Source organism: Orbicella faveolata, unplaced genomic scaffold, assembly GCF_042242905.1.
Source record: "Orbicella faveolata isolate gen_17 unplaced genomic scaffold, um_ofav_v1 contig_13, whole genome shotgun sequence".
NCBI lineage: Eukaryota > Metazoa > Cnidaria > Anthozoa > Scleractinia > Merulinidae > Orbicella > Orbicella faveolata.
This window is the reverse complement of record NW_028301540.1, coordinates 32626371-32654229: the sequence shown is the minus strand read 5'-3', so window position 1 is coordinate 32654229 and position 27859 is coordinate 32626371. Positions and strand designations below refer to the sequence as shown.

At 39.6% G+C, this 27859-nt stretch overlaps 3 protein-coding genes across 4 annotated transcripts; 1 reads left to right on the top strand and 2 right to left on the bottom strand.

The window, feature by feature from the left end:
* The first annotated feature begins 99 nt into the window (after positions 1-99).
* LOC110049903 (uncharacterized) lies at positions 100-26717 on the top strand. The gene is made up of 24 exons (XM_089285563.1): positions 100-620; positions 1711-2339; positions 2489-2567; positions 3404-3475; positions 3881-3964; positions 4471-4570; positions 5108-5267; positions 5746-5890; positions 7334-7417; positions 7547-7624; positions 8192-8262; positions 8577-8706; positions 9227-9350; positions 10013-10074; positions 10176-10248; positions 10629-10678; positions 11038-11126; positions 14670-14760; positions 15061-15211; positions 23143-23249; positions 24230-24336; positions 25031-25118; positions 25572-25668; positions 26069-26717. The coding sequence occupies exons 1-24, from the start codon at positions 135-137 to the stop codon at positions 26323-26325; spliced, it is 3414 nt and encodes a 1137-aa protein (XP_089141689.1). The 5' UTR covers positions 100-134; the 3' UTR covers positions 26326-26717.
* LOC110049905 (melanocyte-stimulating hormone receptor-like) lies at positions 15541-17862 on the bottom strand. The gene has a single exon (XM_020755754.2). The coding sequence runs from the start codon at positions 16925-16927 to the stop codon at positions 15878-15880; it is 1050 nt and encodes a 349-aa protein (XP_020611413.2). The 5' UTR covers positions 16928-17862; the 3' UTR covers positions 15541-15877.
* Positions 19129-22531, bottom strand: LOC110049904 (melanocyte-stimulating hormone receptor-like). Of its 2 annotated transcripts, none has more exons than XM_020755751.2 (2): positions 22452-22531; positions 19129-20711 (listed from the first exon to the last, which is right to left on the bottom strand). In XM_020755751.2, exon 2 carries the CDS (start codon positions 20609-20611, stop codon positions 19553-19555), a length of 1059 nt encoding a protein of 352 aa, XP_020611410.2. In that variant the 5' UTR covers positions 20612-20711; positions 22452-22531; the 3' UTR covers positions 19129-19552. The 2 variants fall into 2 exon arrangements, with proteins under 2 accessions (XP_020611410.2, XP_089141692.1); XM_089285566.1 differs by lacking the exon at positions 22452-22531 and adding an exon at positions 20933-21097.
* Positions 26718-27859: the final 1142 nt, after the last annotated feature.

Here is a 27859-nt window from a genome sequence, read left to right as displayed (position 1 = left end):
AGGGCGAGAGGAGGTTAGGAGCTACACCAAACTCGTTCCCTACCGTCTTTGGCCTCTTTAGCACTCTTCAGACGGGGCCTCTTTAGGCAATAATATTGCCCGGTGCGCTTGCGCGGTATGTTTGAAAACGCAAAATGGCGCACTTCAGAGGTCCGCAGAGGCCCCAACCCAGAGGCAACAACTTTGCACCAAGATTTTCTTCGTTTCAAGCAAGGTCTCGCCCTCGTTTTGTTCGTCCACCACCTCCTCTTATGAGTCATTCATTTGCTCGTGACTTGTCTTCGTCTCAAGATTTCGTTATCTGTGGGGGCCCAATTCAAGAGACTACCCCGCCATCAAAAGCAATTAAACTTGAGCCAAGCCAAGGAACTTTGAAAACTCGCCATTTTGTCGGTTGCGAAGCTGCGCAACGATTTCCTAACGCCAAAGAGAAGCTGCATAATATTATTCAAGGTGCTATGAAAGGAAATGCTTTGACTTTCAATGGCAAACAAGTGGAGGACGTTTGGCAATGCACAGTGCATCTTCCCTGGCCCCGGCCAATGTCGTTTTATGGAGAAGGTTTGACGAAGCGAGAAGCTGAGAAAAACGTAGCAGCCATTGCTTGTGTTGAATTGGAGGTAGGACACAATTTAGGGGAGATGATATTTCTGAGATGATTGATCTCAGATCAATATGAAATGAACTGAACCACTCAGACTGTGTCCTTTGAAGGGGGAGGGGAAGGGGGTTTTTCCTATAATGGCCTATACAGGGAGGCTCTGCCCAAAAGGGGTGCCTTTTTCAGGGGGTACTCCCTATAATGGGTGATTCCAGAAAATATTCCAGAAAATTCCAAGGGCAAGAAGGGGGGGGGGGTGTCTTTGAACTGGAAATCCAAAGACATGGGGGGGGGGGGGGTTTACAACTGGAATTCCGTGCGAGGACACGGGGGTCTTTTAGAGGGGACCCGCCATGTTTGTTTACTATGCACCAGGGATACGTATTCTTAACGAAACCGCTTTAATGGCATCTGAACAAGTGAACATCATTCGTAGTATTAGAGGTAAATTAGGCAGGATTTGCCCACACAAGTTCTGTTTTTCATAGTAATTAACACACAGAACAATTGAAAGTTTTATTCCTTCACTAGTTTAGTTGGAAAACTAGTTGTAGAATTGCGACTGAAGAGGAGGAAGTTTTAGTCACCGAACATTTAGTTGATGTCAGATATAGTATCTGAAGACACCCCAAAACTGCAGAGGGTGTTTGAAAGATTTGTAAAGGAATGGCTGAGCTTGCATCTACAAGCTCTGCTTAGACTCGTTATTGCAGTTTTGTGCAACAAAATAGCTTAATAGTGGTGTCTGCATCCATCTAAAAGAGGTGTCTGTTGAATGTAGGTATAATTTAGAGTAAATGTGGGAAGGAAATTTTGGTGGGTGAGGGAGGTTGAGGGGTGTCCTCTTAATATGGGGTCCACTTAATACAGGTTTCACTGTACTCGCAAGTTTTAAGGTAAAGGAATATCAACCTTACAAATTTACACTGTAATAATACTTTACTGCCACCTACTTGCGAGTAACACAACCAGATTTTTGAGAGTTATCAATGGCTAAATTAGAGGTGTGCCACTGAGCATAATTTTGTTATGACGACTGAATATTTTTACTCTGTAGTGTTTTCATTGGTATGATATTCATTAGTCTCATCTGCCTGTCTGTAAAATAGAAACTTGGAGTTGCAAATTTGGGAGCAGCCACTATTTTGAAGAAAGAAGCTGTGGAAAACAAAGATGAACCCAAGTGGATTTACATAGACGAGGATCGATTGTCAAAAGTAGAGTCATTTTTGTTAAAAAACACAGTTCTTAGTCAGCAACTATATGGACCTCGAAACCAACAACTTATGTTCCAGAGTGGCCCAGTCCAAGCATCTAAACCATCACAAAGTTCTGCAGTGAAAGAAACTTTTCCTGGAAGCAGTACGTTGAGTCAGTCACAAACTCAAACAGGCTGTGCTTCTGCTGGAGCTAGTAAAAATCAAGAATTCTGGCAAGATGCTGAAATTGTTAAAGATGAAGATTTTTCCAACTGGGAGATGCCACATACCCCAAGCACTCCATCAGGCAAAAATTCACAAAACAATGCTGACAACTTCACATCTGTAAATTCTACTGCTGCATCTGGTGTGATAAAGGACATATTTACTGGTTCACCTTGGAGGCCCTTATCAGCGGAAAAACACAAAAAACTTGACGGACAGTTGCTACAGGAGTTTTCACAAAGACAAAATATGTTGCAGTCAAGACTTTCTTGGTTCAGTGAAGACGCAAAGAGATTGCCTGTTGCAAACCATAGGTAATTTTGAAACTATTTTTAAGGCACAATGACATATATAAACATGATATACTTTCATGTGTAGCCTCTTGAAGTGCCAAGGCATATATTTGTAAATGAGTATGTTTGTGAACAGGTTTATTTTGCTTGTCTTATGCTTTTTATTACAGGGGAAAGATCATTGAGTTGATTGAAGCAAACAAAGTAGTTGTTTTATCTGGAGAAACAGGATGTGGTAAAACAACGCAGGTAATTACTATGCAACTAGACACTTGAAGAGTGTTTACTTGGGCTTCATATCCGAAAATATCAAATTGTACTGTATCAGTATTAAACACACACACACACACACACAAAAAAAAACAAATAAAAGAATCAGGATATTTAACACAAGAGTTAAGCTTAGATATTTACTATTCAAGTTGCTTCGCTGGAGATCCTCTTTATCCAATTGCTTGTTTTTTTGTCCCACCTTCATAGTTCTGTTCATGCAGATTCTTGATTTTTTTCAACACATGAGGTGTTTGTCTCGGCATCATAGATTGTTAAATTAGTAGTCATTTAATTTTGTCAGTGTTGTCTTAGTTTGATCTCATATATGGCTCATATGTTATCTCATGAGAACTAGTGTGAACTTTGTTAATTTGGCAAGAATTCAAGCTGTAGAATTTGCCATTCATGGACCGACATGGTCTGAAAATGCTTGACATCTTTTAGCGTTGGCCTACCATGAATTGTGGGTGTGTTTGTATGTGAGATAAGCTTATAAGGCATGATTCTTTTCAAAGCTTTCTTCACAAAACACAATGTTCTCTCTGTAGATTATGTTGTTCACAAATAGTGAGCACTACCCTGCATAGCACACATTTCCTTTCAATTTTCCAGGCGGCGAGATTGGGAACTCGCTCAGAGTTTTGTTCCCTTCGCAAGCTTTTGAAAATGGCTGCTGTGCGGGCTAAGTGAGCATGTGATTAACAAGCTGTCACAATACGTGTAGGTTTTGATAATGTTTTAAACATTACCCATCAACAGATGGTGTGGAGTTGTGCTTATAGCTTAATATGTCATTCCTTTTCTTTTGATAGATTCCTCAGTACATTCTGGATCATGCCATACAGAATGGTAAAGGATCAACATGCAACATAGTAGTCACACAGGTACACTGTAGTAATAGCATTCATATTAATTTCTTTTGTTTATCTCTCAGTCGGTCTGTTTGTTTGTTCAGTCAGACATTCCATTAATTATAACAGTAAATTGTCCTTTCATCATTCTTTAACATTTTACAACTGCATGTCCTTGTTAGAATTCTAACACATTTTATAGTGTCATCATTCAGCCTTCAATGTTTTGTGCTTCTTCCCAAACTCGTAATGACAAAACAAAATTTGAACATAATCCACAACACTTCCTCTGTTATGAACTGGTTTTGTTAATCTGTAATAACCATTGAAAATAAAGTATCCAATAGGCATTTTCATGATATTTTCTTATCATTGCATTTGAAAATTGCAGCACTGGCATGCCCTAAATTGTATGTAAACTAAATGAATTCCTTGCAGCCACGCCGTATTGTAGCAATGTCAATAGCAGAGAGAGTGGCTTCAGAAAGAGGAGAAATGCTCGGAAAGAGTGTGGGATACCAGGTATACTTATAAATGCTCGTGATTTAAAATTTCTTCTTGCCTTCTTCCGATCCAACATCTTGTTTGGTTCTTTGATTTGGCTGTACTAGAACCTTGGCTGTTCATGATCTTGAAGGTTGTTAATTAACAAATGTAGTTCATAGGCTATATACTGTATAAAGGTAGGTAGGTAAAGTCTGTATACAAGCCAAGTGGCCCATCAGGCTGGAGTGACTAAGAGTATTTCTACTTCCCCCTGGATGTGATGCTAGTCCATGGCAGGGTTACCCCCAGGAGTAAGTTCGCCGGTACCCATGTACACACCTGGCTGGAGAGAGGCACTGTGAGAGTAAAGTGTCTTGCCCAAGAACACAACACAATGTCCCAGGCCAGGGCTCAAATCCGGACTGCTCAATCCAGAGAAGAGTGCACTATCCATGAGGCCACTGCGCCTACCATATATACTGTATGCACTCTATATTTATTCTGTAAAATTTTGTATTAGCAAAGTGTTTTATATTATGCAGGTGAGGTTAGAGGGCAGACCACCTTCACAGAAAGGGCGGATATTATTTTGTACAACAGGAATACTATTGAGAAGGATGCAGAATAACACACTTCTGAAAGGTACCTAGCAAAGTCTGTTCTGTTCTATGAGGTGTAAGTTTCCCTTTGGCTCATTGCTGCTTGGACTAACACATATGTTTAACTGGGTTATTTGTAGCATGGAGCAATGAGGAGTGCTACATGTACTTCACCCCTTTGTTTCACTATCCGTTGTAGGCTATCCAAAATTTTTTTGAAGGATTTTGGGCTTTTATTTTGTGGTCTGATTTTCATTTTTTTGGAGGATCAAGTTATAAATTTGTGGTAGACTGACTTGTTTTGACTGAAAAAAAAAACCATCATTACTTGATCTTTTTGTTGATTTTTGCTTTGTTTTTGAAGAAGTAGTGTGCAAAAGAAAAAAACAAAACGAACAAAAAAAGAAGGCAATGTTGTTTCAAGCAGGGGTGTCTTTTAAAAGCCAAATCTGGGTAGAGAGAGGCCCAACATTTTCTGACACCGGGTAGGCATAAACTTAAACCTTCTGCTGTTTCCGATTGTCTTTGAAGTGCAATGTTGTTTGTTAAATGTTACTTATTCTAAGTGCTCTGTTGACAGGTGTCAGTCATGTCATTGTTGACGAGGTGCATGAGCGAGACATCAACACAGATTTCCTCCTGATCCTTCTAAGAGAATTACTCAGCAAGAACCAGGAGCTGAAGATCATTGTGATGAGTGCAACTGTTAATTCAGAGAGATTCTCTCAATATTTTCATGGGTGTGTAAACATACTTTCTATCAGATGACTGGAACTTGGTTAATAAACCATTTCATTTGGATAGTTGTAGAGTTAAGTTTTGGCTGCGTCAGGTATAATGGATATAGGCTGATATTTGTTTACAATAGGGCCATTCTTAAGACAGTTAATACTTCAACAAGTTTCTTAAAAGAGCAATAGTAATTATTCATAGAAGTAACAACAACATTGACAGCAATTTTGAGACCTTGCATGAAATTTTATCAAGATCTGTTGCTTAATCTTACTTCAGATCTGTAGTTATTTTAAGACCCTGCTTAATTGTCTGCCATGACCCTCTATTCTGCAGAGAAATTGTGTTAGAGTGCTCAAATGCTGTAAATGCTGTTACGTAAACCCTAAGGCCCTCCAAGAGCTTGTGCTTGACTTCTCAGTTCAAACTGTTTTATATTAGGACCAGCTATGTATGGATTTTGTTTTGTTTTCTTTTTATGTTCAGCTGTCCCAGTCTGTCTATTCCAGGATTCACTCATTCTGTGGCTGAGTTCTTTCTATCTGATGTCCATGAAATGCTGGGTCAAGCATTACCACACCCTGGCCAGCCACACGGCAAACGATTCAAGCCAGACAACAGTTTTGTAAAGGTTTTTTTTACCAAACTTTTTTATGATTTTGTCAGCTGTTTCTCATTCCAGCAATGACTTTATCCATTATACTCTGTATCTCTTATATTCTTGAATGCAGATTAACATAATTTATTGCAAGTGCAAATGTATGATTGTCCCTATAATATTTGGCAAGTTTTCATACGTGTTGATCAGAGGAAACAAATTTCAAATGAACACATGCTATGATTAATCCATAGCACTAGAATTAATGCATTCTAATCTATTGTTTGTACTCAGTCTTTACTATGAAAGCTGTTGGAATTAGTACAAAAATTATCCATGTTTCGAAAAAAATCAATTCTTCCCAGCATGGCACATTCAAAACCTCCAATATTTGTAAGTATCCAAAACTGGAAAAAAAATCACCGAGGAAAAGCATCTACATGTAGGCCAGAGTCTGTGCAATTCCTATAGCTGTAAAGGGTAAATATCTTTTGTAGTGTGTTTCACATGAATCATAATTTATGGTAAACAATAATCTTGTTGTGTTGGTACAAGCAAATGTTGTATGTTTCATGATATACATGTATATTCAAGCCATGGTCTCTGTATGTTTAATAGATTTGAAGTAACATTTATGACCATGTGTACATGAAGGTGTAACCTTTCAATGGCTTTCACTGCCTGTTGAGAAGCTACAGGCAGTATATGCCTGATCAGCTTTGTTTGCTCGACTACACTTTGCAGTAGAAATAAGGGCGCTATGCCCCATTTCCTCCGCAGCGGTTACTGAATAACCAAAAAGGCCAAACCATTTGAAATGTGTATCATTCTATTTAACATTGTTTTGTCTCAGCACCCCAGCCCAGGCTTAATGAGAACTGTTGCGGTGCGACTTAAACTACAGGCTTTCCTTAATGAAGGTATTACGACAATCATACTTACAGTGTAGGTTAACACTCAAAAATGCTTTTACAAAATGTTCCAGTTTTTGTGTATGGGTTATGTGATGCCAAGACCGAATTAGAACTGGTTGCCACCTGGCATTATGATTTACTGTACATGCAGTAGCCTGACACAAAGAAGGATACTAATAATATTATTTAATTCCTGCTTTTGAAAAACTGATAAGTTTAAATAAAGAAAGTCTGTATGTCTGCTTACCGGAAAATTTTTCTGTCAGCAGACTTGACATTCACAGTTTACCAAGAAGTAACCCTTACATTTGAGCTTTGTTTGGCATTTTCACATTAAATAACAAGTGATATTGCTTACTATTTTTCTAAAATTGTTTCTAGTTTTTTCAAAAGTTCCTGGAGCTGGGGTGTTGAGTTGTATTTCTAAGTATCAATTAATTAGGAATTCAAAATAATTTAATGAGGTAATCTACCAGATAAGATTTACTCAACAGTGTCATAAATGAATTCTTCAGATTTTTCACAGATAGGTTGCTATCAAGATCAATTCTTTGTTTACCAGGTCAATAATCCTCAAGACAGCCCGGAGGCAGATGCCGTTCTTGTCAGTGAAACAATTCTTTGTGTGTGTAGGAATTACCCTGAGGTAGTAACAAAAACAACAATTTTTGAATAGCATCCATGCAATATTTTTTGAGATTGTAAAGTGCTCTTGAGGTTAATGGTTCTCTGCACTGAAATGTTTCTTCAATATTTTATTTTCTTTGTTTGGCAGGGAGCTATTTTGTGCTTTTTGTCTGGTTGGGATGAAATAATTGTTGTCCATGACATGTTGTCAAATAAGATTCAAGACGTAAGTGATTTTAACATTTAAAATTCTCTGTGCTTTAATTTTAATTTATTGTCAGCAACTATTAAAATATCCAGAAAAGAGAACATGGAGATGACGCACATTTCAAATAACAGAGAAAAAGAGTACCATTTTTTTTGACAAGCTAACAATACAGAATGCTGACATTGATAATGTTTGTCCATGTTGCAGACAGTGCAGGCCATCACATAATGCAGAATGCACTTAATAATAAAGAATGCACTTATTATAAAGCTGCAAGAGAGCAACAAAATCTATATCTAACTTCTGTCATTTTACTACTCACATGGAGAATGAGAATTGGAATGTATTAATTAAAAAAAACTGTAACCGTTGTACATTCTGTTGCTTTTATTCCCAAAATATTGATCTTGTAAACAGGTATCCTAAATTACCCACCTCCACTGGTCACCCCTCCGGTTGCAAGTTAGTGCCCAGAGGAGATGGCTGAAATTGCCGTGGACAGCAGAAAATACCAAATGGTATTTACTTTTGTGGTTTTAATGCAGCATTACTGTGTTTTTGCATATTATGAAAATTCTTTTCCAGAAATCAAATTTCCTTGTGCTGGCTCTTCATTCCATGCTGCCAATGTTCAACCAACAGGCTGTGTTTGAAAGGTTGGTTTCCTTAATTTGCAATTGTATAAGCCAACAAACCAGTTTACATTACCATCAAGTTTTCACATTCCATCCAAAGAGAACAGAAATACTTTTAGTCTCTTTACATGTATGCTACTGAAACTAGAGTCAAGCACTGTCAACAATGAGCCACTTTGCCTTTCACATCCCATGGACTCAAGCAAAATCACAAACTAGCAAGAGGCATGTTTCCTCCTTCACCTAGCATCCATGTACTAAACTCAAAAACAACACAGAAAACTAGCAAAATCATTACCAAAGTGTTCCATGTAGCAGTTTTGTTGTCCCTTCAGGCCACCCATGGGAGTCCGCAAGATTGTGTTAGCCACTAATATAGCAGAGACGTCAATAACCATTGATGACATTGTCTATGTGATAAATGCTGGTAACGAGAAGGAAAAAATGTATGATGCAGAGAGAAAGGTGGGTTAATTTATGACACTGTGAATATTGCATGATGTATGATAATATATGCAGTATAGGAAGGATGATATATTAATAATATATTGATGCAGTGAATGTAGGATTGAATTAAGGGTAACGTATGATAATGTGTGCAGTGAAGGAAAGATAATGCATGATACAGTAAGTGTGGGAGAATGTATGCAATGAAGGTATTGTGAAGAAGATAAGATAAAAAAAGTTATTTTCGATACTAACTTTAGCATTAAATTTCAAAGAAAATGTTGAAGAAGGTGTAATTGTCTTGATATCAGGCCTCTTCAAAAAAGGCAGCCCTGATGCAGGCATAAGATGTAGATAAGGTGTTATTGAATTATCTTTGCGACTCCCGTTTGGTATTTTGTCTATTTGTACATATTAGACTTAAACTTCTGTTCGTTATGTTGTTATTTTTCACGAAATTCTTCTCAATCAAATGACACGGAATATATAGCTACCAGTAAGGAGAATTAATATTGGAATCTGACTGTTTTTTTGTCAGGTTTCGTGTCTAATGACACACTGGACATCCCAGGCCAGTGTTGTTCAGAGGCGTGGCCGGGCTGGTCGGTGCAAGCCTGGTTTATGTTTCAACCTCTTCACAAGAGAACAGTTTGAGCACATGGGTATGTTTCTTCATTAATATTATGTGCCAACACAACTGTAATATAAACAGAGTGCACCAGTAATTTTTGATCACAATTAATTGTATTTGAGACCAGCTTTTGTAGCCAGGAGATGTTAAATCACTTTTTGCGTCGTATATTATTACCCTCAAACCTAAAGATACCTCCAAATGATAATCCGCTAAGATAGAAATAACCCCGTAAAAACAGTTAACCAATTAGCTGGAAGAACGATGAAGATTTGGGAAGATTGATGATAACGAATTTGGAACTGAATTTTTACATGCCGTTCACTTAGTTTCTTAAGGCCATCTCACGTATTAAAGAAAAATACCACGAGCGTTTCTAAGGCGGCTAAGTTTTCTGTGATGGAGTGAACTTTAAAAAACCCGTTCGAACCGTGTACGGTTTAATTTTACAGAATACTTAACGAGTGTTAAGCGCGGGAAAACATGTATAATCGTTAAAAAAGCACGGGGAAAATGTAACCGCTACCGGTAACAAGCGCGGGAAAACAAGTGAGAGATCGTAATTCTTGTCACGATTTATTTTGATTTAATTCTAGTTAGCCCAGAACACCAGTTCTTAGTTTGCAGTGTGATGTCTGATGACTTTGTTTTCTGTTTTTTGTTTTTTGTTGTTGTTGTTGTTTTTTTTAACAGCACCTTACCAGTCAGCTGAAATGCAGAGGGTTTCTCTAGAGGAGATTGTCCTGCAAACCAAGGTGAGCGGAAAAACCTTCTCGCTGATGCTAAACTGATTTCCTCTTAAATTTCTCGTGGAGGGAGACTTAGAGTGAGGTCATATTCTCATTGCCTTCCTCAGATTCAGTGCTCAGATCCTTGTAGGGTCCAGGAATTTTTATCCAAGGCTCTGGATCCTCCATCGCCATTTGCTGGTAAGAACAGCTCGATTAACCTTATCATGACTGATAATTCACGAGAAAGTAGGCCTTCATTTCTCGCGTTACCTTAAAGGACCCGTGCCCGGTAACCTCTGAATCCAGGAAACCAGTTTAAAATGACACAATAACAGAACGCTAATGTAGAAAAACGGTGAAAAAGTGATAATAGACCATGAAGAAACAAGGATGGTTAACACTGAGGACGATGTAAACGGATTGTAGACCATCCTCCTAAAAACGCGGCACATTTGGACTAACGTTTTCAAGATGTAACGTGACATGCGACCCTTTGAATCGACTCTACCTTGTGGTTTTTATCAACTCTAGTATGTTGAATGCTTTCAACTCGGACGTTAATAATTGTTAAATTGCAGTTCACAGTGCCATATCACAGTTACAAGAGATCGGGGCTTTGGACGACAAGGTATGTACAGCAGTGGGTTTTTTGTAGCAACAAATAAATCTCTCTAACACCAGCAGCTATTTAATCATCCTTCACAGCAATGCCAAAGGGTGTTCATCATCTTGTTTCTCCTTACAGTGTCAATATCCGGTCAACGAGACAGGTGTTGATGTACTGCCAAATTCTCAGAACCCAAATTGAGAAAAATGTCCGATAACCCGTAAGGAGAATTGAACCTCTTTTAGCTTAGCTGATGAATTGACAAAGAAAATAAATACTGTGTTTGTATGGGTGGGTGTAATTGTCGAACTTGTTGACAGGTGGACAAAACAGAGGCAAAATCTTTCACGAACCTGACATCAACATTTTTCCCCTTGTAGGAAGGTCTGACAGCTATTGGTAAGCATATGGCGTTTTTGCCAGTGGAACCACGCATAGCAAAGATGATTATTTATGGAGCTATCTTCAGGTAAGTGCAATTTGCCGTTCAGTCGCTTAACTAAAGCGCGAACTAAGGTTTTCTTCTGGCCCGGGACGGGGTGGTTGGAAAGGTGGATAACGCTATCCAGCGGTTAAATCACAATCCTGTGGATAGGGCGGTTTGTTTTGTTAACACTTATAGCGATTTATATGGCGGATAGCGTTCTCTACCTTTCGAACAACTGGAGCCTTATTTAAAAAAAAAAAAAAAAAAAAAAATATCTATCTATCTATCTATCTATCTATCTATCTATCTATCTATCTATCTATCTATCTATCTATCTTATATATATATATATATATATATATATATATATATGAGTAATAACGAAGAGGCAAGATTTGCTGTTACTCCGAGTTTCGTGCTTACGCACTCATCAGACAGTATTTAATGATAAGCATTCCTATCAACTAGATATATATACACGGTATTAAACAATAGGCTGATTGCTGGACTAGTTGCATTACAATAAGTGATAGTTATACTGGAAAACAATAGGTGTGAAGACAGAAATTACGGGGACGAGTATAAACTGCGTGGGTGCAGTACAATATAAAGAAAGTGTCAAGCGTTCTTCAAGTAGAATTTGTTCTCGTGCCGGCATTTAGAAATAAGTTCTGATCTTTTGTTTAGTAGATTGTCGTTGCTATGTTTGATAATCATTAGTTTTTCTGTGAGGCAGAGGTCGCATCGTTTGGAAATGTTGTTGTAGGGTCTTGCACGGCTAATAATTGACCATTTGATGTTGAAGTCTTGTTTTTTGTCGTGTAGTTGCCAGATGTATTTAGAAAGCTCGGTGCTGTTGATGTGTTTTCTGTGCTTAAATGTGGATTTGTGCTGCGAGAATCTCTGTTTGAATGTTCCTTCTGTCAGTCCAATGTAGTTCTTGGTTGTGTTGTTAGTTGTAACTTGTGCGTTGTAGATTACACTGGAAGTCAGGCATTTGTTGTCTAGCGGGCATTGGTCTTTTTTGCGGCAGTTGCATTGCTCTCCGGTGATTGCGTTGGCGTTGTTGTCGGCGTTTGTTATTTTCATGTTGTGTTTGTTGATTACTGTTTTCATGTTGTCCATGCAACTGTAGCTGACTTTGACGTTGTTTTTGTTGAAGAGGCTGTGGTATTTATGTTGGTTCGGGAAGTGCTTAGATATGAGCTTCAGGAATGTTCTACCGATGTTTGTCTTTACGTTTTTACTAAATGGAGGGTTGTACCATATAATGTTTCTTTGTCTGTTGCGTCGGGGGCGTGTTGGTTGATTGTCTTCGTTGTAAATTAGTGTTTCAGAGTATCCGCTGGCTTTCAAAGTAGTTTCGTAGATTGGTTTGGCCTTGTTGAATTCGTGTTCGTTGCATGAGTTGGCGGAAATACGGCGATTGATGGATGCTGGAAGTTGCTTTATTATGTTAGGTGGGTGGTTAGACTTTGTGTTGATGTACTGCGGCTCGTCGTTAGGCTTTCTGTAGGGGCAGTAGGTGCCTTTTGTAAGATCGAAGGTGACGTCCAGGTAGTTAACAATTTTCATGTTAGTCTGTATGGTAATGTTAAGTCCATATGTCTTGAAGCGTCTTGTTATGTCCTTCCTTGTACGGTCTGCTTGAGGTCCGGAGATGTTTTTGAAGATGGCAAGTCCGTCGTCTCTGTAAAGCCCGATGTTGTCTATCCCGTATATGTTACAAAGGTCGTCGAGAATGAATAAGCCTACGAGCTCGCATACTTCGGCTCCGTCGAAGCTGCCCATAGTAACGTCAAAAGAACTGTTGTTTTTCTTGATCCAGGCGGTGTTACTGTCAAAGAGAAGGGATTTTCTTGAATGCATAATATCGATGTCGCGACGGACTTGCCATCTTCAAAAACATCTCCGGACCTCAAGCAGACCGTACAAGGAAGGACATAACAAGACGCTTCAAGACATATGGACTTAACATTACCATACAGACTAACATGAAAATTGTTAACTACCTGGACGTCACCTTCGATCTTACAAAAGGCACCTACTGCCCCTACAGAAAGCCTAACGACGAGCCGCAGTACATCAACACAAAGTCTAACCACCCACCTAACATAATAAAGCAACTTCCAGCATCCATCAATCGCCGTATTTCCGCCAACTCATGCAACGAACACGAATTCAACAAGGCCAAACCAATCTACGAAACTACTTTGAAAGCCAGCGGATACTCTGAAACACTAATTTACAACGAAGACAATCAACCAACACGCCCCCGACGCAACAGACAAAGAAACATTATATGGTACAACCCTCCATTTAGTAAAAACGTAAAGACAAACATCGGTAGAACATTCCTGAAGCTCATATCTAAGCACTTCCCGAACCAACATAAATACCACAGCCTCTTCAACAAAAACAACGTCAAAGTCAGCTACAGTTGCATGGACAACATGAAAACAGTAATCAACAAACACAACATGAAAATAACAAACGCCGACAACAACGCCAACGCAATCACCGGAGAGCAATGCAACTGCCGCAAAAAAGACCAATGCCCGCTAGACAACAAATGCCTGACTTCCAGTGTAATCTACAACGCACAAGTTACAACTAACAACACAACCAAGAACTACATTGGACTGACAGAAGGAACATTCAAACAGAGATTCTCGCAGCACAAATCCACATTTAAGCACAGAAAACACATCAACAGCACCGAGCTTTCTAAATACATCTGGCAACTACACGACAAAAAACAAGACTTCAACATCAAATGGTCAATTATTAGCCGTGCAAGACCCTACAACAACATTTCCAAACGATGCGACCTCTGCCTCACAGAAAAACTAATGATTATCAAACATAGCAACGACAATCTACTAAACAAAAGATCAGAACTTATTTCTAAATGCCGGCACGAGAACAAATTCTACTTGAAGAACGCTTGACACTTTCTTTATATTGTACTGCACCCACGCAGTTTATACTCGTCCCCGTAATTTCTGTCTTCACACCTATTGTTTTCCAGTATAACTATCACTTATTGTAATGCAACTAGTCCAGCAATCAGCCTATTGTTTAATACCGTGTATATATATCTAGTTGATAGGAATGCTTATCATTAAATACTGTCTGATGAGTGCGTAAGCACGAAACTCGGAGTAACAGCAAATCTTGCCTCTTCGTTATTACTCATATACTCAGCTCTACACTATATGTGTATTGAGCACTATTTTAATGGGATCTGCTACTTCCTCATATGGTTATATATATATATATATATATATATATATATATATATATATATATATATATATATATATATATATATATATATATATATATATATATATATATATCGTCTTATAACGCCTCACGTTATTCCTTTGAGTACAGTTGTCAGTAAAATTCGTGTCTCTTGTTGCTAAAAGGGTCGGTTTAGCTATCTATTCGGCCCAGGATTCGTAAAAATTTTAAATTTGTTTTGCTTTCTTGATCAATTTTCGGAGATTCGTCTCCAAGGGGTTTCCATGTCTCTCCAACGAAGCAATTCCAATAGTGTATTCTTTTGGTCACGTTTAGGTGCCTCGATCCAGTGCTGACCATTGCAGCTGGCCTCAGTTATAAAGACCCATTTGTATCACCACTGAAATGGCGGGAACAGGCGGATCAGGTAAGATACATGTTTTACCGGTTTTTCTTGTAAGTCACCTTTCATGCAGGGAAATTTGTGGCGCGAAAACGGGCAATAATCTGGATCATGGTGAATTGCCGCAAATATGGTGCAGTATTCCGTAAATAACAATAAACTTGGTTTTGATTTTTTACGAACTTAAAACGCCTCACCGCGGAGAATTTTCTGAAATTTCGAGTGCGTAGGCAGCAGAAAAGTAAAATTTATTTATTACAAGCTGTTTGTTATTTTATCAATGGTAAGTTCAGCAGATGAAGTTTTTATGTTACTTTTTTGTAGTCTCGCAAACACTTCGCTGGTGACAGCAGAAGTGACCACGTAACCGTACTGAATGCTTATAATGGCTGGACAGAGGCCATGAGTCGTTCACAAGGCAAAGAGTTTGTTCAACAGCGGTTTCTTCACTGGGGTACACTTAACATGATCCGCGGTAAGTACCAGACCTCTCCTTTGTAAAATGTGTCAAAAGCACCCTTAAGTTAAGCTTTTAGCACTCTTAACTCAAGGACAAGGAAAGACGAGCTGTCACTCCCATTATACTGCTCAACATGTTGAGGTACATCCTCTTGTAAAGGTGAAAAAATCTCTTAGAAATAAAATTTTGTATGGGTAAGTGTACCTGTATTTCCATGTGGTTTCATGCGCTTTCGCGCTACCGGTTTGCGCGTGATAGAACATTGACAGACAAGACATATGTTCATGAACATTATCTGTTCAGGAAATTCTAATATCTCGCAGCGAAGTTTCTCTAGGACTCAGTTTTACACAAAGCATCCTTTACTTCTAGTTAACCTTCAGTACAGTAACATCAAAAAGATGGTATGTATTAAATTTCGTAAGCTGTTAACAAGATTAAGAACCCGCCGAAGGGAAAACGTGTCGCAAATAAATTAAAAATATACATATTGGGGTGCTAGTTTTCGAGTCTTAATTTCTCAAGTACTCTCCGGAGGTTTCGTTTTCATGTATGACAACCTAATTTTGTCTTCCTAGAGTTACATTTTTGTCTGAGAGGTTAGAATTAATTTTTCGACCAGTTTGTTTGTAACGAATGGAACAACGTACGAACATGACGACGTATGACGACGTAAGCATGTTAAACTTGACTCTCAGGAACCTCAGCCAATCCTTGCAGAGTTGCTAAAGGTTGAAGCAGAGTCGCTGAAGCCGCGTTCTTGAGCTTCTTGACAGGAACTACATCTCCGTTGTAATCAATCGTGTATTTCCTACCAAGTAACTTGAACACAGCGATGCGAATGTCCTTGCTGCGAAAACAGTAAATAAAGGGATTCAGTGAAGAGTTCATGTAAACTATTGCGGTTGTGAAGTTGTAGATGATGTTCAGTTTAAGGGTTCCGCCTTGACGCATTCTGACCACCAACATTGAGAGGAACGGGATGTAGCAAGCGAGGAAAAGGGCCATTATATACAACACGGTGACCGCAGAGCGTTTGAAGCTGCTGATATTCATTCCAGGCGGAGCGAGATGCATCTGATTGTTCTGAAGTTCTCGAACACGGAGGTAAATATTCAGGTACGCGTACACTGTGATGGCAATGCACACCACATCCATTACCACGATGATTATGACGAGGCTTTGGTACGAGGCGCCTAAGAAGCGCGCGGTTGTCAAGGCGGTGCAGAGAATCCAGAAACCCACCACCGCGGTTAGGACGCGACGAATTGTGATCAGCGCTTTATATCTCAAGTGTAGTTTTATAGCGAGAAGTCTTTCGACTGAAATGGCCGATATGACGAAGAAAGAAACTCCCGCGCAAATCCAAGATAGCGAACCAGTGGTTATGATCTTGGCGATGCAAAACGCTTTAGCGTTTCTTTGTATTTCGAAGACCATTTGTAGAGTGTAAGTCGGTTGAACGACGAGGCCGACTAGCAAATCCGCGAACGCCAGGCAACAGAGAAGAGTGTTCGACGGAGTTCGAAGCGTCGGCGTTCTCGACACGGCCAGGAGAATTAACACGTTGCCGATTATTGCTGTCAGAGCCGTTAGCGAGTTTACCACGATCAGGATCAGGTATGTCAGGAAGATTTCCTTCGCAGCGATCCATTGTTCTTCTAAGTGTAAACAGTTTATTTTGGTTATGACTGGTTCAACAGATGGATCATTCATGCTGGTGTTTTCCATGACTAACTGCTTCCCTTGTGGCGTGTGGGAATAGTCTTTTGCAGAGGATTAACTCGTCTTTATCTAGCCGCACCTTACATGAAAAGAAGTAGGTTCGTCATCCGGATGTGCGTGTGCTTCTGTAGCGGATGAGCTCATTTTGTGCTGTTTTCGAGACGGAACTAGACTTACTATCATCTGCGTGGATGAGAGTTGTGTCAACATCATCAACATTTCCAGATTTCCCTTTGAAACTGTTTTGATTTTGAATAGAGACCCTGTAATTCTTATTACTATATAAACTCTAAAGGTCAAGCAAAAAGCGTGACAAGCACTCGACCGAATTTACTTTTGGAATTTCATGTTATGACGTTCGTGTTTTAAGGCAAGAGGTAATTGCTTTAGATGTGGTTTTTGCTGATGAAAAATCTTCCAGGATGTAATACTTGTGGCTGAGGTTCAAGTGTTTTCCGGCAACAAAGCTCGAGTCAACAGATTGAGATCTATTCCAGAGACCTGTGTTTTGCACTTTGTAATGTCTGTAACTGAGAACTATTAATTCTTCTTCACAGAAAAGCTCAAACGATTTTGGGAATGTAATCTGATTAAAGCTCGAGCGAGTGGTTTACTAGTGGTTTATAAAGAATGATCCAGGTAAACAATTTGTAATCATCGCTCAGTCGCCTTTCTTTCTCATTAAGTTTAGTTTAAGTTTAAGTTAGAAATATTTAAGTTAGAAATATTAGAAATATTTCAAAAAAACTTCCATTTGCTACGACACCACTATGGCTAATTTCACGCCTCGGCGTCGTAAGCTAAATAGTAATGCAAATGTTTTCGTCCTCACTAGCTTCGGCGGTCGTTTATGAGTTGTTTACACCTGGCCTCACCAGAACGACAAAGACCGGACGGAGTGAACCAAATTAACGCTTTCGATGATCGTGGATGCACTTTACTTATGGACGAAATGCGTAAACATGAAAAAAATATATCGTTTACAGACGAAAATGTATACGAGTGCTGACGTAAGACACGTAACCGAAGCCGGATACTTGTTCACGCCTTCGTGACCGTGAAACTTGATCATTGCTAATTTAGTTTCACAGTAGGTCATTTTAAACTCTTCCTCTACACTAATAGCTTTTTCCCGAAAGTAGGTTGTTGTGACACTTAAAACTAAACTCATTTGGTTCTGGAGCTTTCTCTGTTATGCCCTCTCAGCCTAAGGGAACTTCCTTCATTTGATCATTAGTTCAAATGTATCCTTCCGTCTGTGGATTCTGGCGCAATCTTAGAACTTTTCCTTTTAGAGAAGTACGCCTAAAGGGATCTACAGCAGTTACTTTTTAATGTATCATGTCAAAAACTTTAAAAGTCGCCTGGCATTATACACGCCTCGTCATGTGTATATTTATTTTACAACAGCGAACCTGGCAGTGACTGATTTCCTCTTTATCATTTCATCATTACGCCATTTTACCATACTAGGTCAAGAGAACGCGCAAAATATGAGTCCGTATTGCACTGTATGGTTGTATTTTGTTTTCGTCATCCACACGCGTCTTATGCGATCGGTACGATTCAGATCATGATGATGATGATGATGACATTTTATTTCAATAGGGTGCATAATTAGAGGCAAGACTGTAGTCTCCCTTATGGCCTTATATCCTATCATACAGGCTGTATTTAAAAAACTAGAAGCCGAAATACTAGAAAAAGGAAAAATAGTGGAATAACAGATCCCTTATTTGATGGTTTGACATGTAATAAGAGCGGATATTTGCGAGTTGCGTCGTATTTTTCCTTGCCCCTTCAGCATTTCAGGGCAGGGCAAAAACCACGCGAAGCTAGGCAACTCACAAAATGTCCGCATGTTGTAGCGTATTGTTCCGCATAGGAGATCACGTGTACCTGTATGTATTATCCGTCGTAAAATCGCAAGAACGGCTGGCGAATGCACCGATTATTGGTTCAGTCAGGCACTGTTAGAATTACACCAAATTTGCACCGATAATTTGATCAGATTTACAGCGATAATTTGATTAGATCTCCACCATATCGCCCGCTACATCGCCAAATAACAGACATCATCTGACATCACAGCCATGCCAAGCTCATCATTGACCATTGACCGCGCACGTTGAGTGACACCCACCCACCCTTCTCCCAATTCTGAAAATAGCAACAGATGCAAGCACCCTAGAATGTTCAAGAAAATGTGGCGACCCAAAGATTATGACACTGTACTGCGTCAAACAAGGAGACAATTTTTCTTCATTCTTTTCATAGATTAAATAGAAAAAGGATATTAAAATGCAATGAAATATTAACAAAATAAACAACATTTTACTGAGCTTAACGCGGAAAAAATTGTATCATTTTGACAATACTTGTACTTCCTTTGTTTCATGTCTCTTTTGACTAAATATATTCCTGTCCCAGTGTTGCAAGACTATGTAGCTTTGCCTCTGGCGAATCTTCTCTAGGTTTCTTAAGTATGAACTGCTAACTTGAAACAAAAAAGACAATAAATTGTTCTTTTACTTAAATTAACGAACAAAGATGTACTTTGAGGTTTTTACAGAAAACCTTTCATGCAAAATCGACTAAACAAATTAGCCAAGCTGGCTCCAGCTTGCCCTGTCAAAGTTGAGTGTCGGCTAATCCATTCAGAGGTGGTGAGGGTTGAAAAGTTGAGTTCTTGAGACTGTTAATCCTCTGCGTGGAGAGAGAAACTGGAACAACATCTCCGTTGAAATCAATCGTGTATTTCCTACCAAGTAACTTGAACACAGCGATACGAATGTCCTTGCTGCGAAAACAGTAAATAAAGGGATTCAGTGAAGAGTTCATGTAAACGATTGCGGCTGTGAAGTTGTAGATGATGTTCAAACGGAGACTCCGACCTTGGTGCATCCTGACCACTAGCGTGGATAGAAAAGGGATGTAACAAGCCAGAAACACCAGCATGATGTACAGCATGGTGACTGCGGACCGCTTGAAGCTGCTGATGTTCATTCCGGGCGGAGTAAGGTGCATTTGATCTCTGGTCTTATTCTGGAGCTGTCGAATCTGGAGGTAAATCTTTAGGTACGCGAACATTGTGATGGTTATACACGACACGTCCATGATAACGATGATTAGGACAAGAGTCTTGTACCGGGCGCCCAGAAAGTGCGCAATGATCAGAGCCGAGCAAAGGATCCAGAAACAAACCGCCACAAGCAAAATCCGAGGAATGGTAACCAATTCCTTGTATCGCAAGTGTAGTTCTATAGCGAGAAGTCTCTCGACTGCAATGGCCGATATGACCAGGAAGGAAACTCCCGCGCAAATCCAAGATAGCGAGCCGGATGTCATGATCTTGGTGATGCAAAAAGATCGAACGTTTCTTTGTATTTCGAAGACCATTTGCAGAGCATAAGTCGGTTGAACGACGAGGCCGACTAGCAAATCCGCGAACGCCAGGCAACAGAGAAGAGTGTTCGTCGGAGTTCGGAGCGTCGGCGTTCTCGACACGGCCAGGAGAATTAACATGTTGCCGATTATTGCTGTCAGAGCTGTTAGCAAGTTTAGCACAGCCACGATCACGTTGCTGACGAGTGACTCCTTTGCAGCGATCCATTCCTCTTCCAAGTGAAGGCAGTTGATTTTGGTTACAAGCGATTTCACGGATGGAGCAATTGCGGTGGAGTTGTCCATGTTTAAGTGCTTTGCTTGTTTGGCGTCCAACGTCTTGTACAGAGGCAATCGCTGAAATCGTCCCGTAAATCAAGCGAAGGATGACTTGAACCACGTAGCCCTGTGTGTACAGATAACTATCAGCAAAATGCAATGGGTTTGAAACAATACCTGTGCCCCGCACCATAAATGAGACGCAGACTTAATAAAAATCCCATTATGAAGAATCGATAAAGGATGTTTGTTTGACTTCTCCTGTCATCAAATGATGTTGAAACTTTCACGCTAGTCACGTTTGATCGACAGTATATGCTAATACCTATTGCATAAATGTCCGCTTACCAATTCCCCAAGGTGTACTGGTGTAATGCTTGATTAAATTTCTTTCATTCGTCCCCACGTTTTTGGCTCTTATAGTAATAGTGATCAAGGGAAATGAGTTATTATTGTCGGAGTAGTTGAGAAAAATGTCAATGGGACAGTTGGTTTGCTTTGTTTTCGAGTTTTGGACGTTTCGTTTTCGATTTTTTGGGGTGCTTCGTTTTCGCCTTCTGGGTTTGTGTTTCTGTTTTTTTTCTGTTTTTAGTGTTTTGTTTTCGATACTTAGGTTGATTGTCTGAAACTAACTACGAGTTCAATCCATGGTCTCTTGTATTAAGCCGAACCCCTTCAAGTTTTTATTTTTGCGTGTTGAGAATATTGAAACGTGAAAAAAAAAATGTATATAGGCGAATCTTAGCGTCAATGGAGTCGAAATGACTTCCGCTATTTGTTCTGGCTGTCACCGGCTTTTCTTAGCGAGCAAACAATGATGTTACTCCAAGGCAGTAATGATATCATAGTGCTAATCAAGTCGACAGTAAAAACTAGGCTGTTTCAACAGAATGTCACTCGCCGATATGGCCTATTCTTAGTAATTGTCTTTTGTGATGCACCTGGTGTTATTGAGTTCCTCATTTGTCATTTATCTTGCCACAACGAGCCATAGTCAATTTTGTTTAAAGGTGAAAGTGATTTACTTTTTTTTCGTTTTTAAGTGCGGGGAAACCTTTTAATGTCAAGGCGCGGGCGGCACGTGTACAGCGTGCCGTAATTGAAGTTTTTCATTACAATATTGATTTCCTTTGTCGTTAATTTGCTGTGTGTGGTGTAAAACGCAGTTTTTTGGCAGAAAATTGTCATCGACGGAGCACTGTTCAAGTCATGTTTCGTCAAATACTTTGCAGAAAGATGCAGGACTCTGTCACAGCCATCTTTTTTATGATTTTCTTTGCATTTATGAGTGCTGGTTTAGTGTCCCGAGTGAGCCTCGGGAAACAAAATATTGTAAATGTTATTTGCGTAACGGCATAAAATCATATTGAAAGGCAACAGAAAAAAGAGAATTGTGCATTATTTGTTTTTAAACTGGCTCCACCAAGAGAATTACTGTACCTGCGTGTTTTTCTCGTTGTGTTTGTTAATTTTATATCGTGGAACAATCTAATTCATTTCATGTTCTGGAATATTATCGACCTCAAAGTCCTCAAAAAGCTATAAGTAATAGTAGCAGCTGGTTGCGTGAATTGTCAGATCAATTTAGGAACACTTTCACGGGGTTTTGTTTTTGCCTTAAGGCTAAATGTAAATACAGAAGTGTTCTCTCAATTAAGGGATTTGAAATCTAACTAAATGATGAAAAGTAGTGAATGTAATAAGAGATTTCGACTACACTGTGGCCGGCAAACGTGAAGATGAGTTTTTTTTCAGGTTTTTCCTTAATTTGAAATTTCTTAAATGGCGATCACAATACCGCGAAGAGGAGTTCTTAACTTTATATTTTATTCGCACCTTATTAAATGTTTCCATTCATAAAACTTACAAGTGTGTTCAAATTAATTCCATTTCCTTTCTAGTCATCGTTACCGATCTCTTTCTTATGGCTTCCTGTTATCGATTGAGCACTTATCTGCAAAATAAAACCAGTATAGTTGGGTTTGTTACTATCTAGCAGGGGGAGGGGCATCCCGATAAATGTTTGATGTGGGAGCAGCTCGTTTCTTTAAACGCGTACCTTATTACAGTCCAGAAATATTTGATTTTTGTCAGCAGATATGACACTAAGGTCGATATCCTATTTCAGACCTCTAAAATTGTGCATTTCTGCTAAGCTTATATATATTGTCAGCTACTGCTAACCAGGAATGTTTTAAAAACATTCTATTTGCGTTAACCGTTCAAAAGGACTTCAAATTCGTCGATTTTATTGAAAAAAAAAATTCACCTAGACTACATATCGAATTCCAGACCAGAGTACAGAACATACCCTTATTCAGACCAGAACATCTCAAAATCCAGATCATTTGGCGCTGCACATACCTATCCAGCTTATGTAACGGAGTATACCCATCACTTCCCCGGGGTACTCAGGTAGTACGTGATATTGAGCTTGTGGAGATCTAAGCAACCAAATGCTGCTCAAATATTGGCTGTGTTATTATTGCACTACCTCTGTTGTGTTTCTTGTTTTATAAGATGAAGTGTTAGCTTTTTTTGCTATTTTATTTTGGTAGGTATGCGTGATCAATTTAGTCGACTGTTAGAGGACTCAGGCTTAGTTCCCAGCACCAACAGTGGTGGCGCGGTGAATAATTTCTCTGGGAACATGGAACTGGTAAAGGTGAGAAATGCCCACTACGCGTATAGTTTTAGAAGGTTTCTAGCCTATTACAAAATGGCTTTGTTTTTCAGTTTTTCAGTTCTTCAAAAAACAGATAAACAAACAAACAATCAAAATGCCAAAGACTTAAATTATTTATTTAATATAGTGGTAGAACCTAGAACCCACATTTAGCCAATTCCTTTCTGCAACTCTTCCGGAACGGCGGCCACCTATTCTCCTCACGGTCATGATTGGGACATCACGCAACGGTTTTTCCGACATCTCTACGAAAATATACCAATATGCCAATCTTTTTACATTTCTTTGTACATTACGCCCAAGCAATGTATATACGTTCTATGGCATGGCCATAATCACTAATTTGTTGCGCAACTTAAAGTTCTGAGCGATTGATTAAGTTGCGTGCAGATTTTCCAATTTCTCGACTACGTTCAAGTGTGAGAGTTTACTTAAGAAGCGCCTTGAGAGAAAGGCGGTTCTGCGACAGAATTAATAGCTTGAAAAACTAATTACAAATTTATAACTGAATTAAAAAGGGAATTGTTTTGACAAGTTAATGGACAAACTACACAAACGCTGGTTGGTATTACATACGTTTTGTTTACATAGATTTAATGTAGTACGAAGCTAGGTAGATAAAGCTTTTTCATTTGTCAACAGAATCGGCAAAACATCGTGTTATTACCGTGGTTGACTCATTTGGTATAACAACTTTTATTGTTAAGGTGACAAAAATACCCAGTTTAAAATGCAGAAGTCTCTCTATACATCATGCGGTAGTGGTTTGTTGTTTGTATCTCGTCTAACGTGGAGCGCTGAATGACTTTCTTACGTTGTTAACACTCAGTTTAGACTGATGGAAAATCATTGTTAATGAAGTTAAAAGTTAAAAATTAAAATATCCTCCGGTTTTTTATTACCTCCACTTTGGTGATGATGTCACATGTATAATAGCAAGCTTTTGTTATTTTCTCCAGGCCATTCTGTGCGCTGGTCTGTTTCCTAATGCTGTCAAAGTCGGCCTTGGCTTGGAGTCGAAAGGGCGGGGTGGAAAGAAGCGAGTTAGGGTGGCTTTTCGAACCAAGTAAGTAAGGTAGCATGTGCGTTTCTCCACCTCACGCGTGGAAAAGTAAAAATAATGGAGTGTTAGTGAATGTGGTTGAGGAAGGTCAGGTTTCACGACTTTTGTAAAACATGACCGAAACCAGTGAAATCACCTTAAGCCAATCCTCAAAAACGCAGATAAAAGAATGAAACGGTCAGATCCCAAACGACTTAAAGGAAAAAGTTGCGACTGGTGCTAATGGCGGGAAAACATACAACCTGTGCCAAGCGCGGGAAAACATATAACCTGCACCCAGCGCGGGAAAACATTCAACCTGTGCCTTGCGCGGGAAAACATACAACCTCTACCTTGCGAGGGAAAACACACACCTATGCTTTGCGCGGGAAAACATACAACCTGTGCTAAGCGCGCTCGGGAGAACATACAACCTGTCGCAAGTGTGTGAAAACACTTCCTGTACCAACCGCTTAAAAACGCTTGTAAGCCTTGCGTAAATCACGCTATGCTTGGTTTAGTTTGGGTCAAAAATAAACTTAGTAGCCAGAACGCGTATGAGCTCACATGCTTTTTTTTAGTTTAACTACTTGATCTGTCTTGTATCATCTGGAGTGAAAGTCGTCACTGTTGTTGTTCTTGTAAGTGGTGTTGTTGTTGTAACTGTTGTTGGGCTGTTGTTCTTGTTCGACGCTTCTCCCTTTGTTTATCTTTGCAGATCTGATGGACGAGTGGCTTTGCATCCGTCCTCAGTGAACTCTGACGAGAAACAGTTTATCAGTCAGTGGCTTGTGTATCACGACAAGGTGATAAGAATTCTTTCAATATACATCGTAGGACATGTTTCTAGAAATAAGAATACAGCAGCCACTCCGAAAATTTTAAATTGCGCGCGTCTATACATAGCCTGATGTAATTCGAGGGAAGTCATTCGAAACTACGAAATTTAATGCATTTTGTACTTTTTCTCATCTCGTCAAGCTGGTAGCAGAAAAAAGGCAGTGGGAAAAATGGCCGGGCGAAAGTTTGTGACGAGGAGCGCAAATCTCGTCCCCAGGGCACCTTTCTCTTGGAAGGTAAAAAGGCGCCCTGGGGACGACAGTGGAGGAGCGCGGGAGAATGGGCACTCGACCCCAGTTTTTGTTCGGCAAGGTCTCTTTTCTCCTTCCTGCTCGAACATCATAGAAAAAGTAAGAGAACGGCCCTAATTTTATACGTAAACAAACTCATCGCAATTTTTCTTGTTCGGCTTTGCGCAGGTCAAGTCCACACAAGTCTTCATCCGGGACAGTAGCATGGTTCACCCGGTAGCTTTAATATGCTTTTCTGGAAAGGACGTGCGTGAAATGCATCATGGTATGTATGGGTACTTTGGTAACATCACCTTAGAGTCTGTGGTAGTAAGACACCTAATAATAGTTCATGCACAAAAACGCCTTTACTTTCCATGTTAAGGTGATTCCGTACTTTTGTATTGCGCATCCTTACTGCGAATGATTTATGGCGTCATTAGCGCGCGTTCGTGCACGCGCACATTGAAAACATGGCGAATTTGCCTTGATATTGAGTTCTGTCAGTTGAAAAATGGCTATAGCTCACTAACGAGCTCGGGCACCCCAAATTTTTTTTCCAGTCATTTTAATCAACTAATCATTTAGCTTTGCGTGAGAAAAGACTGATCTGATTTCTATTGTTGAAAATTGAATAAATAAGGGGATGTAGGGGAGAAATTAACTTTTCCTTGATTGTGTTTCAGGTCCCACACCTTCAGCCCCACAACCTTTCGTTACTTTGGCTGTGGATGGAGACCGCTGGATGGCATTCCACTGCTCACCAAGACTGGCTCGAGTACTGCAGGCCATCAGGGGAGAGATCAACAAGATGATAGCCTGCAGTATATCAGCGGCGTCGAGAAATAACACGCTATTTCACTACCACAGCAAGTTAATCGAGACTATAAACTTACTGCTTACCTTGCCTGTTCAACAGCCTCTACCCACAACTCCCTGGTAGCACCGCCATGACTGACCTTCGAGAAACACAAAACTTTTGACAGTTTAGTCTCGCGGTGTGCGTTGTTGAGAACGCTCGAATGCGCGCGTGCTTTTGGTTTTAATCGGCGTACGAAATGTATTTGGAAATAGTAAAACGTAGAACTAGGAAATTATTCATCAGTGTGGTTTTACGAATCAGGACACTGGTACAAGAAAAGATTGTTATACGGCCAGAAATACGACAATATAAGACGTATAAGCTCTTGGGCGTCTTGCAGGTGCCAACTTAGTACACTAAGCTAATGCCCAGACTCGCAGGAAGTCACTGAGCTGGAGATTATGAAAACTAGCTAACCTGTAGAAACCTCAATCTGTGGTTAACACTGAAAAAATAAAAATTAAGAATACGAATTTTGACCCTCCAGCCTCGTTTTCCAATTTCTGACATCAGTAAAGATATTTAGAAAGTGTTTTAATTGTAGTGTTTGACTTTCCTTGACCGGGAAACTTAACCCTTCAACTGCCAAGAGTGAGTCTTTCTTGCTCTTTAAAAGAGGTATCTACCTGGTAATGAATAGTATTAGATTTCACTGATGACCTCAACAAGCACAAGAAAAACGCGCGGTTCCTTCCTCTCAGTTTTCTCTGCGATAACGCATCGCCTTTTGCGTGCTCCATATAAACAATAGCCTCCATTAGGGGCAAAAAAAATGCTCTGATCCATACCTGCCCACTAGGTAAGGGGGAAATTCAGCCTAGGTCGAGTAGCAAATTCGTCCTGTCACCACAGTCTTGCTGCATGTCATAAGAGGATGGTATAATTTGTGAACCATAAAGCCAGGCTCTTAATATTTTCAGAGGCAGACGTAAGGGGGGTGGATTGTGTTAGCTACCCCCCTTTGGAGAAGTAAAAAATTAGAATGAAAAAATAAAATGATTGTGAGTATTAAGGGAGGACAAACACTGTGGTCAGGTACCTCATTGTTACTTCTACTTTGTGGCATGACTAGTATTTCTAATGTAACAGTTTTCAATAAGATTCCAATTCTCAAATTGCAACATAATTAGTTTTCAAATTTTGGTTTCCCGTATGAACGAACGTTTGCACGAAAAAGTATCGTGTTACAAGGAGCATCATGTCGCTAACGTTTTTAAAAAGGCAATAAAACAAAGAAAAACATGAGAACGTCTGGTGTTTCAGCGTCTTCGTGAAATTACATAAAGCAGGTAAACTCTTAAAAATCACTATACTGTCATTTGATTCTCCCTATAGATCGTTTTCACTGTCACGCAATAAAAAATAAATCGAAAACCAGGATAAAGTCAAGATATTGTGATCTTATAGGAAACAGATAGAGAAGACACTTCTCCAAGTTTTAGGTTTGTGCGTTTTCCCAGACTGCAGATATTTGTCGAAATGTTTCGCAGAAATTTACAGTCCAGTTTGGAAACGCCATGTTGGTGCACCTCTGTGGTGCACCAATATGGCGGCCGGAAAATAGTGTAAACATCTGGAACTTACTTTGGTTGTCTAGGCGACTGATTATCTGTAC

Bases quoted from the DNA above. Each gene is read 5' to 3' on its own strand.
- LOC110049903 (XM_089285563.1), top strand. From the start codon at position 135: ATGGCGCACTTCAGAGGTCCGCAGAGGCCCCAACCCAGAGGCAACAAC. The intron at 621-1,710 runs GTAGGACACAAT...TCTGTAAAATAG, and splicing joins TTGCTTGTGTTGAATTGGAG to AAACTTGGAGTTGCAAATTT. The intron at 2,568-3,403 runs GTAATTACTATG...TTCTTTTGATAG, and splicing joins GATGTGGTAAAACAACGCAG to ATTCCTCAGTACATTCTGGA.
- LOC110049905 (XM_020755754.2), bottom strand. From the start codon at position 16,927: ATGGAAAACACCAGCATGAATGATCCATCTGTTGAACCAGTCATAACC.
- LOC110049904 (XM_020755751.2), bottom strand. From the start codon at position 20,611: ATGGACAACTCCACCGCAATTGCTCCATCCGTGAAATCGCTTGTAACC.